The sequence below is a fragment of the Panthera uncia genome, assembly GCF_023721935.1.
Source record: "Panthera uncia isolate 11264 chromosome B3 unlocalized genomic scaffold, Puncia_PCG_1.0 HiC_scaffold_1, whole genome shotgun sequence".
In the NCBI taxonomy this organism is placed as follows: Eukaryota; Metazoa; Chordata; class Mammalia; order Carnivora; family Felidae; genus Panthera; species Panthera uncia.
Genome location: NW_026057582.1, coordinates 116,426,551 through 116,444,420, shown reverse-complemented (window position 1 = coordinate 116,444,420; position 17,870 = coordinate 116,426,551). Strand labels below are relative to the sequence as shown.

Genomic DNA, 17,870 nt, shown 5'->3' with positions numbered 1-17,870 from the left:
TCTGTATGACTTATCTCACTTAGCAAAACACTCTCCAGTTTCATCCATGTTGCTACAAAAGGCCAGATTTCATTCTTTCTCATTGCCAAGTAGTATTCCACTGTATATATAAACCACAACTTCTTTATCCATTTATCAGTTGATGGACATTTAGGCTCTTTCCATAATTTGGCTATTGTTGAAAGTGCTTCTATAAACATTGGGGTACACGTGTGCCTATGCATCAGCACTCCTGTATCCCTTGGGTAAATTCCTAGCAGTGCTATTGCTGGCTGATAGGGTAGATCTATTTTTAACTTTTTGAGGAACCTCCACACTGTTTTCCAGAGCGGCTGCACCAGTTTGCATTCCCACCAACAGTGCAAGAGGGTTACCGTTTCTCCACATCCTCGCCAACACCTATAGTCTCCTGATTTGTTTGTTTTAGCCACTCTGACTGGCATGAGGTGGTATCTCAGTGCGGTTTTGATTTGTATTTCCTTGATGAGGAGTGATGTTGAGCATCTTTTCATGTGCCTGTTGGCCATCTGGATGTCTTCTTTAGAAAAGTGTCTACTCATGTCTCCTGCCCATTTCTTCACTGGATTATTTGTTTTCCGGGTGTGGAGTTTGGTGAGTTATTTATAGATTTTGGATACTAGACCTTTGTCCGATATGTCATTTGCAAATGTCTTTTCCCATTCCATCGGCTACCTTTTAGTTTTGTTGATTGTTTCCTTTGCAGTGCAGAAGCTTTTTATCTTCATAAGGTCCCAATAATTCATTTTTGCTTTTAATTTCCTTGCCTTTGGAGATGTGTCAAGTAAGAAATTGCTGCAGCTGAGGTCAGACAGGTTTTTTCCTGCTTTCTCCTCTAGGGTTTTGATGGTTTCCTGTCTCACATTCAGGTCCTTCATCCATGTTGAGTTTATTTTGTGAATGGTGTAAGAAAGTGGTCTAGTTTTATTCTTCTGCATGTTGCAGTTGCAGTGTCCAGTTCTCCCAGCACCACTTGTTAAAGAGACTGTATTTCTTCCATTGGATATTCTTTCCTACTTTGTCAAAGATTAATCGTTGGCCATACTTTTGTGGATCTCATCACTTTAAAACAAATATTACCTTAAAGAATGGGCTGTGGAGCAGTTGCTTGCCACCTCTTACAATAGGATCTTCATATTCAAATTGCCTTTGCAAAGCTTCCGGAAGGCCTTTTACCAAAGCAGCAAGAGCACTACCTGTAAAACTCTAAGAAAACAACAAGATTATATCCTAGTAAAGCAATCCAAAATGTAGGGAAAGTAACCATTTTATTTCTGTGAGTCAAAAGTTTTGTTATATTGATACTATTCTCCCTAAAAAATGTGTATTGATATTTTCAAATAGGTTTGATGAACACTAAAATTTAAAAGAAGAGCTTGAAAATTTACCTCAGAATGCTTGGTCTAGATTTCAATACAGCCACTTGCAGGGAACGAGGCCCTTTTTGGCCTACAAAGTCCCATCTCCCAAGATCGTTAGGATCAAGCATCCTTTTAACAGTAACTACCTCATCCAACAAAATAAGGGGATGTGGTGAGCCAGACTTGTTGCAAAGTCTAACAGATACAATCCTATGCTCACAGCCATTGACACATCTTTGTTTCCAAAAATCACAGGCCAGCCTGCACTCAGTATATGGAGTAACATAAAGGAGTCTGGATGGGACAAAAGCAGGCTTATTGTTATGTAGAATTTCCCAACTCTTCTCAGTGACTTAAATTTTTCAAGCAATATTTAAAAAAAAATTTTTTTTTAACATTTATTCATTTTTGAGAGACAGAGATAGAGTGTGAGTGGAGGAGGGGCAGAGAGAGAGGGAGATACAGAATCTGAAGCAGGCTCCAGGCTGTGAGCTGTCAGCACAGGGCCTGATGTGGGGCTCGAACTCACAGACTGCGAGATCATGACCTGAGCCGAAGTCAGACACTCAACTGACTGAGCCACCCAGACGCCCCTTAAATTATTCAAGCAACATTTTATTCCCAAAGTCAAACATCTAGAAACTGTGAGGTAATGTTCCGTACCAAAGCTCTTGCTTCTCCATCATTATCTCCAAGTAGCCTGTTTATGTTAATTGATTGCCCAAATTCAGTTGTAAGCAGCTTCCTCAGTCTCTGAAGGGCCCACATTCTGTGACTGGCAGCTTAAATGAGCAGACAGAAAATATCAGAAGCTTGACCATTTTTCCCATCAAGTACAACAGACATAATAAAGGTGCTATTTACCTAAGGCACTCAGCTGTGCACAGGCTGCCAGCGATGCTGCAAGGCGAGGGACAATGCTTCTGTTTGAGGTGAGATTGAGCCGGAAGTCTAACAGACATGTCACCAAGTCCATGGACGGACAGGAGAGGACACAGCGATCAGAAAGGAGGTCTTTAGGGCCTGCGAAATGAGCACTGTAAATGTTTCCATGTTGGACAGGATAAGGGCTACCCCACAAGGAGACCTGTACAATCTGACCAAGAGTGGGCCTCATCTACTCGGATGCCATGCTTAGAGGGTGCCCATGGTACCGCCACTGTCTATGTCACACAACTATGCACTGTATTAGACATTTTATCTGAAAATCAAACAGCTTAAGAAGTTCATTCAACAATAATAACTCCTTTCCCATTAGGTAATGGAGTCCTAACATCCCAACAACTGGGCTACTAAGGTTGCTCTTTGGCAGTTACGATCACCACTGTGGTGGGGCCTTGGGCAGTGCTGGCTCCCAACACAACAGGAGAAGGCAGAGTACAATGTACTAAATGAAAACAATTTATGTGTCCACCTTGCTTGAGTCATCAAGATTTGGACATCGCAAGCCCCCTACTTACCTGCAGCTGGCATGATGGGATAGACTGTGAAGCGCCAGCCCCATCCATTCACAGACCCATCACTGATGAACTTCCACTTCAACTCATCCCCTGGGATGCGTAGCTCACTGGACCAGTCAGACCATTCTCGGCCTAGTGGGGAAAATTATGCCCCAGGATTGGGTTCACTATGTCATGTGATAAACACAAACTTTTTTAAAAACAAAGCAAAATCATTCACACTATGTCTCAAGAACAGCTGGCTCCTCCAACCCAAGTTCTCCAAAATCTGAGTTCCCTCTACTCCTAGTGAATGATATTTAATACATACTGCCCTTCCATACACATTACATCAAGTACTAGGGAAAATGAAGACAGGTGGGCACTGCCCTGATACATAGCTACAACACTGCAGAGCCAGCAGCACACAAGCCCAGGTCAAGGGCTATAGAGAGTTTCCTGGGGAAGGTCTTATGTGATGGCAGTTACCCAGGAAACAGAAGAAAGAGCCCCAGATTTCCTCACAGAGCATGCAATCTTACCAAAACCTGAGCCCAGCCCTTACTGCAGTCAATTATAAACCAAGTCCCTTTAGGAAGCTTTTTCATACATCAAATTTTAGTTTGCACAAGCCTGGTACTCCCATATGTCTTACAGCACCATCTCTAGCTATCTGGGTGAAACTGGGCCTCCAAGATGGCCAATGTCCTGACAAGGACCTACCAGGAACCCAGTAATTCTACCGCCACTGGTGAGGTGCAGATACCATTCTCATAACTATCTTACTCAAAGTACTGTGAACAGGCAGACAAAACCTTCTATACTTTGCAGCAAAATAGCTTACTATCCCTTCCTTTAGTCTCACACAGGAATGAAGCAGTAGCATTCTGTTTAGTAAGTTACTAGTTCTGTTCTACGAAGGTGGGCAGATAGTGTCCTGTTCAACCTCCCTTCACACCTGACCGCACGGAGACAATCCTGTTGACACCATCCATGACTGTGAGAGGGTCGTGGCGCCTCTCTGTAGAGCACTGCCGGTCAAACTCCACCCTGAGTCCTTCTGCACCTGGAGTTCAAGTGAGCACAAAACACACAGTGATCACTCCCAAATGACATACCACAGACAAGGCCATAAGCCGCAACAGACACATAGAAACAGTGAGACTAATATGATGTTTAACAGCTAATGAAAAGCAGAAAGTCAGGAGGAACTGACCTCATAGACAAGAATCTAAGATTGACTGCCTCTTTTCCCCCACTTTATCTCCCACAGAAGACTTCACCTGTGATGGAAAGCCCAAGAATACACTTCTGCTTGGCAAATTCATTTTGTGCTCTCATTTCTGGGCAAATTTTCAGGCTGCAACCTCAGTTGCCAGACCAAACTTTATTATCCCCCCACCCCACACACATTTAAAATGCCACATGAAACCATATTCATCAACATTTAGTATTAGATCTAGAGTCTTCTGTGGGACAAGTTAGCTTACAAAAGAATTAATGAAGAGCAGGACCTAGGTTATGGTGGAGGGAAGAGGTTAACAAATCCCCTCCTTCAAAGCAGCTATAAAACCATTCAAAATTATAAAAGATGATGATATCAGGGCTCTTCAAATAAATTAAAGGCAAACAACAAGTTGAGAAGTGTTTATTCATGAAAAAAACTGCCAAACTTGGATAGAGATGGGAGTACCTATGATGTTCTTGCCTGGGTATGTTTCCATCCAAGCTGGAGGACAGTTCTACCAAGATGGGACTCTGCCTCCAGGGGAAGCTGACTGGTGCAGAGCAGGGAGCAGAAAATGCATGCCAGGGGCACTGCTAATAAAAAGACCAACAAGAAAGCCTCCATCTCCACTGGCCTGAGAACATGGTTTGGCGAGTGAGTATCAAATCTGAGAGGTAAGTATCAAATCTGAGAACTATCCAGAAATTTAACAAGGAGATCATAAAATTCAGAGAGCACAGAAGGGCCAGTGAGGGCATCACGGAGGCCTGGACAAACTGGGATGCGCACGCACAGGAAAACTGCCAAAACAGAGTTCTATGCCCTCCCTGCTCCCACCCGCATGTAGATCCACCAACAGAAGGGGAGATCAACAGGCTTGAGCATAAGCCAAGAGGATACAGAACAAACCCTAGAAGTCAGGCTAGAGAACAAAAATGAGAACAAAAGAATGAAACCGGGACATCAGAAGCCACATGCTGTGAGGGAACCAGATTTCAGAGAGAATTACAGTCATGTTACAAAACAAGTACAGAACACAATGAAAATAACCTATCAACCAATACAAATCTTGAAAAAGAATATCAGAATCCAGATGATACTACATACTACTACCTAAAATGTTTGCTTTTCAAAAAAATTATGAGACAAGCAAAAACACTGAAAAATGTGAGCCATACTCAAAAGTAAAATCAGTCAATAAAAATGAACTCTGATGCCCAAATGCTAGATCTAGCAAACAATAAAGCAACTGAAATGTTCGAAAAATCCAAGAAAACCAGAGAAAATAAGATAACACAGAAAACATGGTAACAAATGATAAGACTGACTTAACAAATATAGAATCTCAATAAAGAGGGAGAAACTATGAAAAAAGTACTAAAAGGAAATTTTGGAGTTGGAAAATAGAATGACCCAAATGAAAAATTCATTAGATGGGCAAAATGGCAGAAAAAAGGGAGTCAAATTGAAGACTGTATCATTTCTCTCTTACTCCTGGAAAATAAGAGAAAAAAGACAGGAAAAATGAGAAAGTCTCAAACACCTACGGGACAACATTAAGGAATACAAACATATGCATCTGGGAATTTCCTCCCAAAAAACAGAAGAGAAAAAAAGGGCACAGAAAGAGTAATTAAAAAATACAGCCCAAACCTCCTTATTTGATGAAAAACATTAATCTACAGTTCCCAAAATTAATAAATCCCAAGTAGGATAAAACAAAGAGATCCACACCTAGATATTATACTGAAACTACTGAAAACCAAAGACAAAAAGAGAAAATCATGAAAGCAGCAAGATTAAAAAAAAAAGTCACAAAACACCGAGGGGTACAAAATACCATTAATGGCTGCCTTCAATGGACGTCAGAAACCAGTGGGATGACATGTTTAAAATAATAAAAGGGAAAAACTCTAAGATTTCTCAACTAAGAAATCTCTATCTAGCAAAACTATCCTTCAAAAAGTGAAGGCAAAATTAAAACATTCCCAAATAAACACATAGTGAGAGAACTGCTAGCAGATATGCTTTAGAAAAACCATTTACAGTATTCCAGGCTGAAATACAATGATATCAAATAGAAACCTGAATCCATGGGAAGAAATAAAAAGCACTGGAAAAGGGAAATATGTGGGTTAAGAGACAGCATAAGTATTTTTTTTCCCTTTCCTTTTCTTAATACTTTTAAAATACAAAATATTACATGGAGCAGAGCTTAGGAAACTATAGTCCATGGGCCATATCTGTCTCACCCCCCATTTTTGCATAGCCTGTGAGCAAAGAATGATTTGTGTATTTTCAAATGGTTAGAAAAAAAATCAAAATAATATTTTGTGACACACGGAAGTTTGCTAATCCTTGACATAATGCAATGATTATCATACCATATACATGTATGTATAACAGATATAGTTACAAGTATGTGGCACAAATTTCTAACATATATAAATGTAACATATATGACAATAACAGCAAAAAGGAGAGAAAAGGAAATAGAACTACACTGGAGCAAAGTTGCTACATTTTACCAGAATTAAGATATTAACCATGAAGTAGATGGTGATATATTCAAATGCTTATTTTAGACCCTAGAACAAACACTAAAAAAAGTGGCTGAAAATCAACAGAGGAATTAAAATGTTACACACGAAAAAATTTTAACACAAAAGAAAGCACTAAAGGAAGAACAAAAGAAGACACAGGCATTAGAGAAAATATAGCAAAATGCCAGATGTAAATCCAACCAAAGCCATAATTACATTAGATATGAATGGCCTAAGCATCTCAATCAAAAAGCAGAGATTGCTGGATGAAAAAAGCAAGATGCAACTAAAAGGTGCATAACCAGAGACAAACCCAGGCTCAAAGACAAAAAAAAGTTCGAAGTAAAAAGATGGAAAAAAATCTAGTATGGAAACAATCACCATAAAAGAAATGGAGTCGCTATACAAATATTACACAAAACAGACTTTAAGGCAAGAAATGTTAATAGAAACAAAAAGGGACATTTCACACTGAAAAAAGAGTCAAACATCAGATATAAATAACAATTACAAAGGTATGCACACCTAAAAACAAAGCTCCAAAATATATGAATGGAAAGCTGATAGAAATGAAAGAAGTAGACAAGTCCACAATTATAGCTGAAGATTTCAATATCCAAGTCTCCAGAACTGACAGAATGAATGAAAGAAAATCAATAAGACTACATATTTCAACAGGACTACCAATCATCTTAACCTTACAGATAATAATTACAGAACACTCCCCCAACAAAGGAATACTGTACATTCCTATTAAGCAGACATGAAGCATTCTCTATGATAGACCACATTCTATAAAACAAGTTTCAATAAATTTAAAAGATGTGAAATCATTCAATGTATGACTGAACAACTACAACCATAATTGTATTACAGTGGAATTGAATCAGAAATCAACAAAAGAAGGAAATTTGGGAAACCTCCAATACTTAAACGGCACTTCTAAATAATCCATGGTTCAAACAAGAGATCTCAAAAAAGAAATTAGGAAATATTTAGGCTGAACAAAACTTGAAAACACAGCATTATCATAATTTATGTGGCATAGCCAAAGCAGTGTTTAGAAGGAAATCTGTCACTTCAAACTCTATTAGAAAAGAGGTCTCAATAATCTATGGTTCTACCTTAAAAAAACTAAAAACAAAAAGCAAAAACATATTGTACCTGAAGCAGAAGGAAGAAAATTATAAAGATCAGAATAGAAATCAGTAAAAGAGAAAACAGAAAAACAACTGAAGAACAAATCAAATCAATGAAACCAGAAATTAGTCCTTTGAAAAGATCAACAAAATAAACTTTTAAGATGAATGATTGGGGGGGGCAGAAATGTAGAAGATACAAATGATCAAAACCAGGAAAAAAAGAAGGAATATCACTATTGTGTTATAATAAAATATGTATTTTATTATACATATCTTGTATCTCATCATTGGCACAAAGCTCCTAAGACCCTAGAAAGTTTCTGTTAGGAGTGTCTTTTGTCATTCATAAGGAGCCTTTTTGAGCCCACCTAAATTTATGCTAATGAGGTAATTTAGGGTGGGGTCTCTAGATTACCTCAGAATGGGGCTGGTCACCAGAAAGACCAAATGATTAGAGGGCTGGCTCTTTTAATACCACCAAGAGATCTCTGGGAAGGGGAGGTAAGGTGGAGGGGGTATTATAGATTAAGATACATAAAACTCCTGAATAGCAAGATTTGATAAGACACCAAGCTGGGAGGATGATATACCCCAGTTTCATAGCAACAAAAGCCCCTGTATCAGGTCTTTTCCTGACCTCATCCTATGTACCTGTTCATCTCGCTATTTATTCACCTGCACCCTTTATAATATCCTTTATAATAAACTGGTAAACCTATGTGTGAAGCTAAATAAAGGACACCTCATTTCAAATGAAGTCAGGAGGCTAGAATGGGGAGCTCTCATGCCCTACCATTCTTCATCAGTTGCAGACCCCAACAGGAAGAGAGGTATCTTGCGTTCCCAACAGGAAGAATGTCAATCCTACACAAACTCTTTCAGAGAAAAGAGGAGGAAGGAACATGTATTAAGGCCAGTATTATCCTGACACCAAAACCAGGCAAAGCTATCACAAGAAAGAAAAGCTATATGAATAAATGAATAAATTTTAAAATACAAACCTAAAAAAAAAGCTATAGGGCAATACTATTCATGAAAATAGATGCAAAAATTCTTAACAAAATATTAGCAAACCAAATCCTGTAACATATAATAAAGATTATACATTATGAACAACTGTGATTTGTTTAAGATCAGAGTGAGTTTAATATCCAAAAACTGATTTCTGCAATATGCATTACTGAGTAACAAAACACACAAAAAGCATTTGCCAAATCCAACACTCATTCATAAAATGTACCTACTACCCCCCACTAAGTAGGAATAGAAACTTCCCCAAGTTGATAAGGGCATTTATGAAAAATCTATAGTTAATGAATTTAATGCTGAGAGACTGAATATATTCACCCTACTGGAACAAGGAAAAGGATTTCCACTCTCCCCCTTTGTATACAACACTGATTGTAGTCAGTCTCTGCTCTAGATTAAGGAATAGATGATGCCCTTTAAACTGCTATAAAGAAAGACATGTGTGAAATGAGATTGGGGAAAGGCTGTTTCTGCATATGATGGTTAGGAAAGAATTCTCTGAACAAGAGAATGGTCAGAACTCTATAACTAATTGCCTAGGGGAAGAATATTTCAGGCAGATGGCAAATATGAAGTGAGACAAATATCCTGAACCTGGAATATATTTCAGGACTAGGAAAGAAGATGATGAGGAGGCGCCAGGAAGGAGAGACAACGAGGGAGAAAGGAATACATTGAAGAGGTGATCAGGGTTCATACAAAGTTGCATAGGCCATGGTTAGAGAAGTTTAGCTCCTATTTTAAGGTTATAGGGATATACTGGTGGGTTTTAAGCAGAGGACCAGCATGTTCTGACTGGGTTGGTTCACAGGGTGGTTTTAAGAGAGCATCTCTGGATGTCCTGTAGGGAGATGATTCTGGAGGACACAGAAGGTTAGGTGTAGAGGTGGGAACATGAGCAGCCCACTAATATATGGTGCTCATATAATAAACTGGATGTGACTAGGTGGTTGGACCCAGAATGGCCTGGAGTTAGAGAGAAATGGCTAAGTTTGTAATGTATATATTTTAAAAGTAGAAATGATAAGCACTTCTGGGGAAGAAGGCAGATAGGAAAACCCTAAATTCACTTTACCCCACAGATACAACTAGGTAACACTCACATCAGAGCAAACAACTCAGAAAGAGGCCCAAAGACTGGGGGAACAAAATGACACAACTAAAATCAGTCAAGGTATTCACAATATAAACAGATGTAAAATATGACACCATATACTAAAACATTGGGGGAGAGAGGAGAAAAAAATGGGTTCAAACTTACACAACCATCAACTTAATATAGATTGCTTATATGCAGAAGATGTTATATACAAACCTAATGGTAACCACAAATCAAAACCTACTGATATGCAAAGAATAAAGAGAAAGAAATTCAAATATATCATTAATGAAAACCAGCAAACCACGAAAGAAAGAAAAAAGGATCAGTGAAAAACCTCAGAAACAACTGCAAAACAACAATCAATTTATGGCAATAAATAGGTATCTATCAATAATCACTTTGAATGTAAATGGACTAAATGCTCCAATCAAAAGACACAAGGTGTCAGAATGGATAAAAAACAAAACAAACAAACAAAAAAACAGGACCTATCTATATGCTGCCTACAAGAGACTCATTTCAGACCTAAAGACACCTGCACACTGAAAGTGAGGGGGTGAAGAAACACTTATCATATAAATGGATGTCAAAAGAAAGCCAAAGTGGCAATACTTAGATTTTAAAACAAAGACTGTAACAACATACCAAGAAAGACACATTACAATAATAAAGAGGACACTCCAACAAAAAGATATAACAACTGTAAATATTTATGCACTCAATACAGGAATACTGAAATACATAAAATAGTTAATAACAAACATAAAGAAACTAATTGAAAGTAATGTTAACACTCCACTTACACTGATGGACAGATCATCCAAACAGAAAATCAACAAGGAAACAGTGGCTTTGAATGACACACTGGACCAGATGAATTTAACACACATATTCAGAACATTCCATTCAAAAACAGCAGAATACATGTTCTTTTCAGGAGGGCACAGAACATCCTCCAAAACAGATCACGGAGTAGTCCACAAAACGAGCCTTGACAAATTCAAGAAAATCAAAGCCATACCATGCATCTTTTCTGATCACAACATTATGAAACTAGAAATCACAAATCATTATGAAACTACAGGAAAAGTCTGGAAAACCACAAATACACGGAGGGTAAATAACATGCTACTGAAAAATAAATGGGTTAACCAAGAAATCAAAGAAGAAATGAAAAAGTACATGGAATCAGGGGTGCCTGGGTGGCTTAGCTGGTTAAGTATCCGACTCTGGATTTCAGCTCAGGTCATGAACTCACGGTTTGTGGGTTCGAGCCCCACATCTGACTCTGTGCTTACAGCATGGAGCCTGCTTGGGACTGACACTCTCTCTCTCTCTCTCTCTGTCTCTCTTCTCTCTCTCCGTCTCCCTCTCTCTCTGCACCTCCCCTGCTCATGCTCACTCTCTCTCAAAATGAGTAAACAAACTTTGGGGAAAAAAAAGTACATGGAATCAAACAAAATGGTCCAAAACTTTTGGAATGCAGCAAAAATGTTCTAAGAGGTAAGTTTATAGCAATACAGGCCTACATGAAGAAAACAGAAAAATTCACATAAACAACCCAACTTTACATTTAAAAGAGCTAGAAAAAGAACAACAAATGAAACGTAAAACCAGCAGAAGAAAGAAAATGATAAAGATTGGAACAGAAATAAATGATATAGAAACTAAAAAAAAAACAATAGACTAGATCAATAAAACCAGGAGCTAGTTCTTTGAAAAGATCAACAAAATTGATAAACCTCTAGCCAGACTCATCAAAGAAAAAAAAAAAGCAACTCCAATAAAAAAAAGTGACAAATGAAAGAGGAGAAATAACAACCAACACCACAAAAATATATAAAATTGTAAGGGAGGGACGCCTGGTTAAGCGTCCAACTTCAGCTCAGGTCACGATCTCAGGGTTCATGGGTTGGAGCCCCGCATCCGGCTCTGTGCTGACAACTCAGAGCCTGGAGCCTGTTTCAGATTCTGTGTCTCCCTTTCTGCCCCTCCCCCACTCGCGCTCTGTCTCCCTCTGTCTCAAAAATATATAAACAGTAAAAGAAATTTTTTTAATTGTAAGGGAATGTTATTAAAAACCATATGCCAAAAAAGTAGACAACCTAGAAAAAAATGGATAAATTCCTACAAACATATTACCACCCACCAAACCTGAAACAGGAAGAAATAGAAAATTTGAATAGCCCAATTACCAGCAAGGAGACTGAATCAGTAATCAAAAAACTCCCAACAAATATAAGTCCAGGACTAGACAGTTTCACAGGTGAACTCTAACAAACATTTAAAGAAGAGTTAATACCTGTTCTTCTCAAACTATTCCAAAAAACAGAAGAGGAAGGAAAACTTCTAAGCTCATTCTATGGTGTCAGTATCACCCTGATACCAAAACCAGATAAAGACACCACATAAAAAAAGAGAACTACAGGTCAATATCTCTGATAAACATAGATGCAAAAATCCTCAAAAAAATAGCAAAACCAAATTAGCAAAAAATTAGCAAACCAAATTCAACATTACATTAAAAAAACCATTCACCACAAAAAATGGGATTTATTCTGAGGATGCAAGCATGGTTCAACGTTCACAAATTCATCAACATGATATATAAACCATATGATCATTTCAACAGACTCAGAAAAAACACCTGAAAAAGTACAACATCCATCCATGCTAAAAGCCCTCAAAAAAGTAGGTTTAGAGGGAACATACCTCAGCATAACTAAGACCATATACGAAAAAGCCACAGCGAACATCATACTCAATGAGGCAATACTGAGAGCTTTCCCCCTAAAGTCAGGAATAAGACAAGAATGTCCACTTTCACCACTTTTATTCAACATAGTACTGGAAGTCCTAGCCACAGCATTGAGAAAACAAAAAGACATAAAAGGTATTCAAATGGGCAAGAAAGAAAAGCAAAACTTTCTGATTTGCAGATGACATGATATTTCACATAGAAAACTCTAAAGACTCCACCAAAAAAACTACTAGAACTAATAAATAAGTTCAGTAAAATCACAGGATACAAAATTAATGTGCAGAAATCTGTTGCATTTCTATACACTAATAATGAAGCAAAAGAAAGAGAAATTAAAAAAAAAAACCCATTTACAATTGCACCCAAAATAATAAGATACCTAGGAATAAACCTAAGCAAAAAGGTGAAAGACCTGTACTGTGAAAACTATAAAACACTGACAAAAGGAACTGAAGACACAAAGAAATGGAAAGATGTTCCATGCTCATGAATTGGAAGAACAAATATTGTTAAAATATTTATACTACCCAAAGCAATCTACACATTTAATGCAATCCCTATCCAAAGACCAATAGCATTTTTCACAGAGCTAGAACAAACAATCCTAAAATTTATATGGAACCACAAAAGACTTTGAATAGCCAAAGCAACCTTGAAAAAGAAAGGCAAAAATGGAGGCATCACAATTCTGGACTTCAAGTTTTATTACCAAGCTGGAGTGGGACACCTGGGTGGCTCAGTCAGTTAAGCGTCCAACTTCAGCTCAGGTCATGATTTCACAGCTCATGAGTTTAAGTCCTTCATTGGACTCCGTGCTGACAGCTCAGAGCCTGGAGCCTGCTTCATATTCTGTGTCTCCCTCTCTCTGTGACCCTCCCCCACTCACACTTGGTCTCTTTCAAAAACAAACATTAAAAAAAATTTTAAATACAGACTAAATTAGAAAGGGCATAAGAGTAAATGAACACAAATAGATGGCGCTTTAAAACAAAGAGAAGGAGGAAAAGAAGAAAAAGAGAAAGGTAGGAAGTATCTGAGAGGCAATAGTTAACATGGAGTCTAAAAGGTATCTAATACACCATGATGATCACGGGTCCATGAAAGAGGGCTAAGGGATTACAAACAGTACAAACTGTAACACAAACAGGTCTGCACTGCAGGTCTGAAACTGCATTTTAAAGGAACATACCACCTATCTGTGAATACCGCCTATAATAACCATTTGAAAACATATTCTAGTAAAATTACTGAAACAAAGCACAATACATAAGTGGAAAAACAGATTACCACCATCACACTTTCACAGAGGAAGAACAGGTGATCCAAAAATTTACTACCAAGAAAACCTAACTTTCAAGTTTGAGCACAAACTGTCATGGACAAGCCGATCCCAGGGCTGCTATCCTGAGCCCACTGAAGAATTGACTAAAGTGTGAGCTTCAGTCAATCATAATGAAAAAAGAGATAGGGCCCCTGGATGGCTCAGTCAGTTGAGCGACCGACTTTTGATTTAAGCTCCGGTCATGGTATGGTTCATGAGATTTAGCCCCATGATGTGCTCTAAGCACAGAGCCTGCTTGGGATTCTCTCTCTCCCTCTCTCTCTGCCCCTCCCTTGCTTACACACTCTCCCTCTCCCTCTCAAAATGAATAAATATTTTTAAAAAAGAGAGAGAGAGACAAAGGACTAGAAGTGAGCATTAACAGAGTAAAAATAAAACTAAATGAAGATTGAATAGAAGTACGGTATGTAATGGTTATTATGCTCTGGTAGATACAGTATAATAACATTTTAATAAAGTTGGGAGAAGGAAGAGAGAATAAGCCAAAATTTTTTTTTTTTTTTTGCTATTTCAGGAACTGTATTCATGTTTGCTTATATTAGATTTGAATCCTTAGTCTCTTGTTTCTGAAATGTCAAATAAAGCAAATGAATAATTTTGAGATATTATAATTCTGTCATCCCCTATCTAACCCCCTATCTAACCCCTAATCTAATCTAATCCCCTATCTAATGCAGTTCTGAATTTGAATCCAATGTATCAGTATGAACTCAAAAGAAAGGGGACTGCCCAACCATTCATCCTACCTCTGTCTATTGAAAAGGTCTAGAAACAATGACAGCCCAGTAATCTAAAATGCCTTCTCCACTGAAAGACACCAAGGAAGATTCCAGGTAGGGGGCAGAAACTACATGACAAGCCCAAAGAATCTTGTTATACCAGACTGCATGGAGGTTATCAATGGATCACCAATGTCATTTCTGGAACAAATTGAAGAGGTTCCTGATATCTAGAGATGGGATAATTTGAGCTTCAACAGAATAAGAGTCACAAGAGATTAAAGCCCATCATATATTTTTAAATCTGTAAGTGCATAACAATATAAAAGAAAAAAAAATTCTGGTCACCTTCAAAGAATGATAGGGAATCAATTCATCCTCTTAAAACTATAAATAGAAGAAAGCTTTTAATCCTGTCTTGCTTATGCAAACAGCACCCCTAGATAACTAACTAAAGGATGAGGGGAAATATCTCTTTATAAAGTATTCCAGCTAATAAACAGGAAAAGAATGGAACAATTAGAATAGCACCATTTTGCAACCCTCAATGGATTAATGGCCTCAGGCTCTGAGTATCAGTAGCTGCTGACATCACATAAGGAAAGACAAGCAGGCACAGGGACACAACCACCAATGGTCTTGCCAAAGGTCTGAACTACTTGGAACTCTGAATCAGGAGAAATTTGCAGAAAGACAAGGATCAAGAATAGGCTGAAGTGCAATAGGAGTATGTAAATCCAGGCTGCAGGGAAGACCAATGGGTTAAAGGCTGAGGTTCCTCAACACATAGATTGCTGAAAAAAAGGAAAAAGAAAATCAAGAACTAAAGTTACAATAAGAAACTTAAAAGATAGAAACTATTAATTAGAAAGAGACTTAGAAGAGGGTACACACCTGGGTAACAGAAACTGCCCAGAAATACAAGTCAGCATTATCTCTAAGGGCAGGCAGCAATCACTTTAGTGGGGACACAAGAAGAGTTTCTGGAAACTGGCACAGGACTTCTTCTAGATCTGAGTTTTGGGGACTATGGCAACCACACCTGATAATCGTTAAGCTAAACATTCATTCTGTATGGTTTTCTGTATCATGTTTATTTTGAGAAAAAAAGTATTTTTAAAAAGTTGGGAAATAAGTCTAAAGCAATTCTGTAGCTTCTTTTCTATAAAATGGTGTACTTCTGATACAATTATAGAAATGAAGCTATTCTATAGGCAGAGATTCTTCCCCCCTCCTCCCCCTAGGCCAGTGCTGAGTACCTGGTATCTTCACTGTTCCACTGGAGGAAGTGTCGTCTGTGTAGGGATGGCTACTCTCCACCACCACAGGCTGAGAGGACAAGCGACCACTCTGCGAGTCTGTGGCCACATCCTCCAACTCAGTGACACAGAGCTCCAGCAACATATCTGCCACCTGGGGGAGGAAGCAGGGACATGATCAGGGCACCAGGATAGGACTTCAGAATTTGACAAATCTAGTTTAAATCAGGGCTTGGTTCCCTCACCTATAACATCAAGATAGCACAGACCTCAGAGGTGTTGTTAAGCTTGTAAGTAGCTGGGAGCTGCCTCATATACACAAGACACTCAATATGTGCCAACCAATGAAACTGTGATCACAACAGTTTTTTATACCAAGACAAGATTACTTCCTAGTGAGGAAAAATCTGCCTCAGGAACAAAAATACCCAGGGCAGGAGCAGAAAGGTGATAAAAATGACCAAGATCCTAGAAGTCATTGGGGGTCAAACAGGAGGGGGCAGGAATAGATAGGAACAATCAAGCCACCCAGATCAAACAGCAGCATAATACCTGAAACAAACAGCTACAAGCACAAACATAAGTGGGATTTCCCTTGACCCAGGACATTAAGGGTCAGCCCCAATACCATCTTCTCTGAACAATCCATAATGTCCTTATGTCATTTTTTTTTAAGTTTATTTATTTTGAGAGAGAGAACACACACAGGGGAGGGGCAGAGAGAGAGGGTGGGAGAGAGAATCCCAAGCAGGCTTGCACTGTTAGCACAGAGCCTGATGCAGTTGTCAAACTTGTGAATAATGAGATCGTGACCTGAGCCAAAATCAAGAGTCAGATGCTTAACCAACTGAGCCACCAAGGCTCCCCAATACTTATTTCATTTTAAAATTTTACTGATTCACACCATTGAAGTGGTAAATACTGGTGATTATAAACTCTTTGATTTCTATTTTTAAAAACAAATAAGAATATGTTATTGTAGCAGTAAGAGCCTGAAAATTTTTGAAATTTAGAGAAAAAAACTATTGTGTATTCTATACTTTCCAGGACTAAATGATTTTTCTCCTCTGTTTTTCCTCACATTTAGATAACAAATAGATGAGCTTAGTAAATAGTTTTGTTAATGACAAACTAATATCACTGCTATCTAGGTAACAGGACTATAAATTCAGACATCTCTCTTTTAAGAGTCCCAAATATTAGGTTGGGGTGACACAAGACCAGCATCTTGCCCCTGGCCAGGATAGTCTGAAGACAATCCTATCTTTGCTTCTGTTTCCCCTTAAACGTAGTGTGCATCACTGGGACACACATGTTGGGAGCATCAAACACCTACCACACAGTCCACCAGGAGTTTTCTGGGCTTCACAATCCTCCTCTGAAAATCCCATCACTCCCCCAGGAGAGGTCAACAAGAAGAGGGTGACACAGGCATCACAGATGTGGCTTTTCCCTCAGAGCACTCAGGGTCCAGTCCCATTTCTCCCACCCACCAGCAACCTGAGTGTCCACAGCCAGTGGACAACGTCTCAGAGCCTCAGTTTCCTCATCTGTAAACAGAGAACATCTACCATCTATACTGAGAATGCACTCACAACTGGGCCTGGCAGATATGTGTGTACTAAATATTGGGCATTATTACTTTAAATCCATGTCCTCATTCATATCCTTTCCTCTCACAAATGCAATAAACTTGTGAAAAAACAAAAACACAAAAAAACAAAAAACAAAAAGCTTTTGCTTGTGGCAATTCATCTTGATTCAATCTCTCAGAATTGTGCCAAGTACCTTGCCTTAAAAAACTAGAAAGTAGGAAACCTACCTCCTGTTCTTCCTGAATATGATTAAGAAATAACAAGCCCCAAACCATTTAATTTACTAACTACCAAATCATTTACTATGTTTTCAAGACCACTCAACCACACTT

At 38.4% G+C, this 17,870-nt stretch overlaps 1 protein-coding gene across 1 annotated transcript in view; it reads right to left on the bottom strand.

The window, feature by feature from the left end:
- Positions 1-17,870, bottom strand: part of HERC2 (HECT and RLD domain containing E3 ubiquitin protein ligase 2) — a 263,428-nt gene that overhangs the window by 32,804 nt on the left and 212,754 nt on the right. The window contains exons 68-73 of the mRNA XM_049614147.1: positions 15,944-16,097; positions 3,777-3,884; positions 2,840-2,971; positions 2,244-2,402; positions 2,043-2,161; positions 1,099-1,224 (exon numbers count right to left, since the gene is read on the bottom strand). Coding sequence (XP_049470104.1) covers positions 1,099-1,224; positions 2,043-2,161; positions 2,244-2,402; positions 2,840-2,971; positions 3,777-3,884; positions 15,944-16,097 — 798 coding nt within the window. The remainder of the gene's footprint in view (positions 1-1,098; positions 1,225-2,042; positions 2,162-2,243; positions 2,403-2,839; positions 2,972-3,776; positions 3,885-15,943; positions 16,098-17,870) is intronic.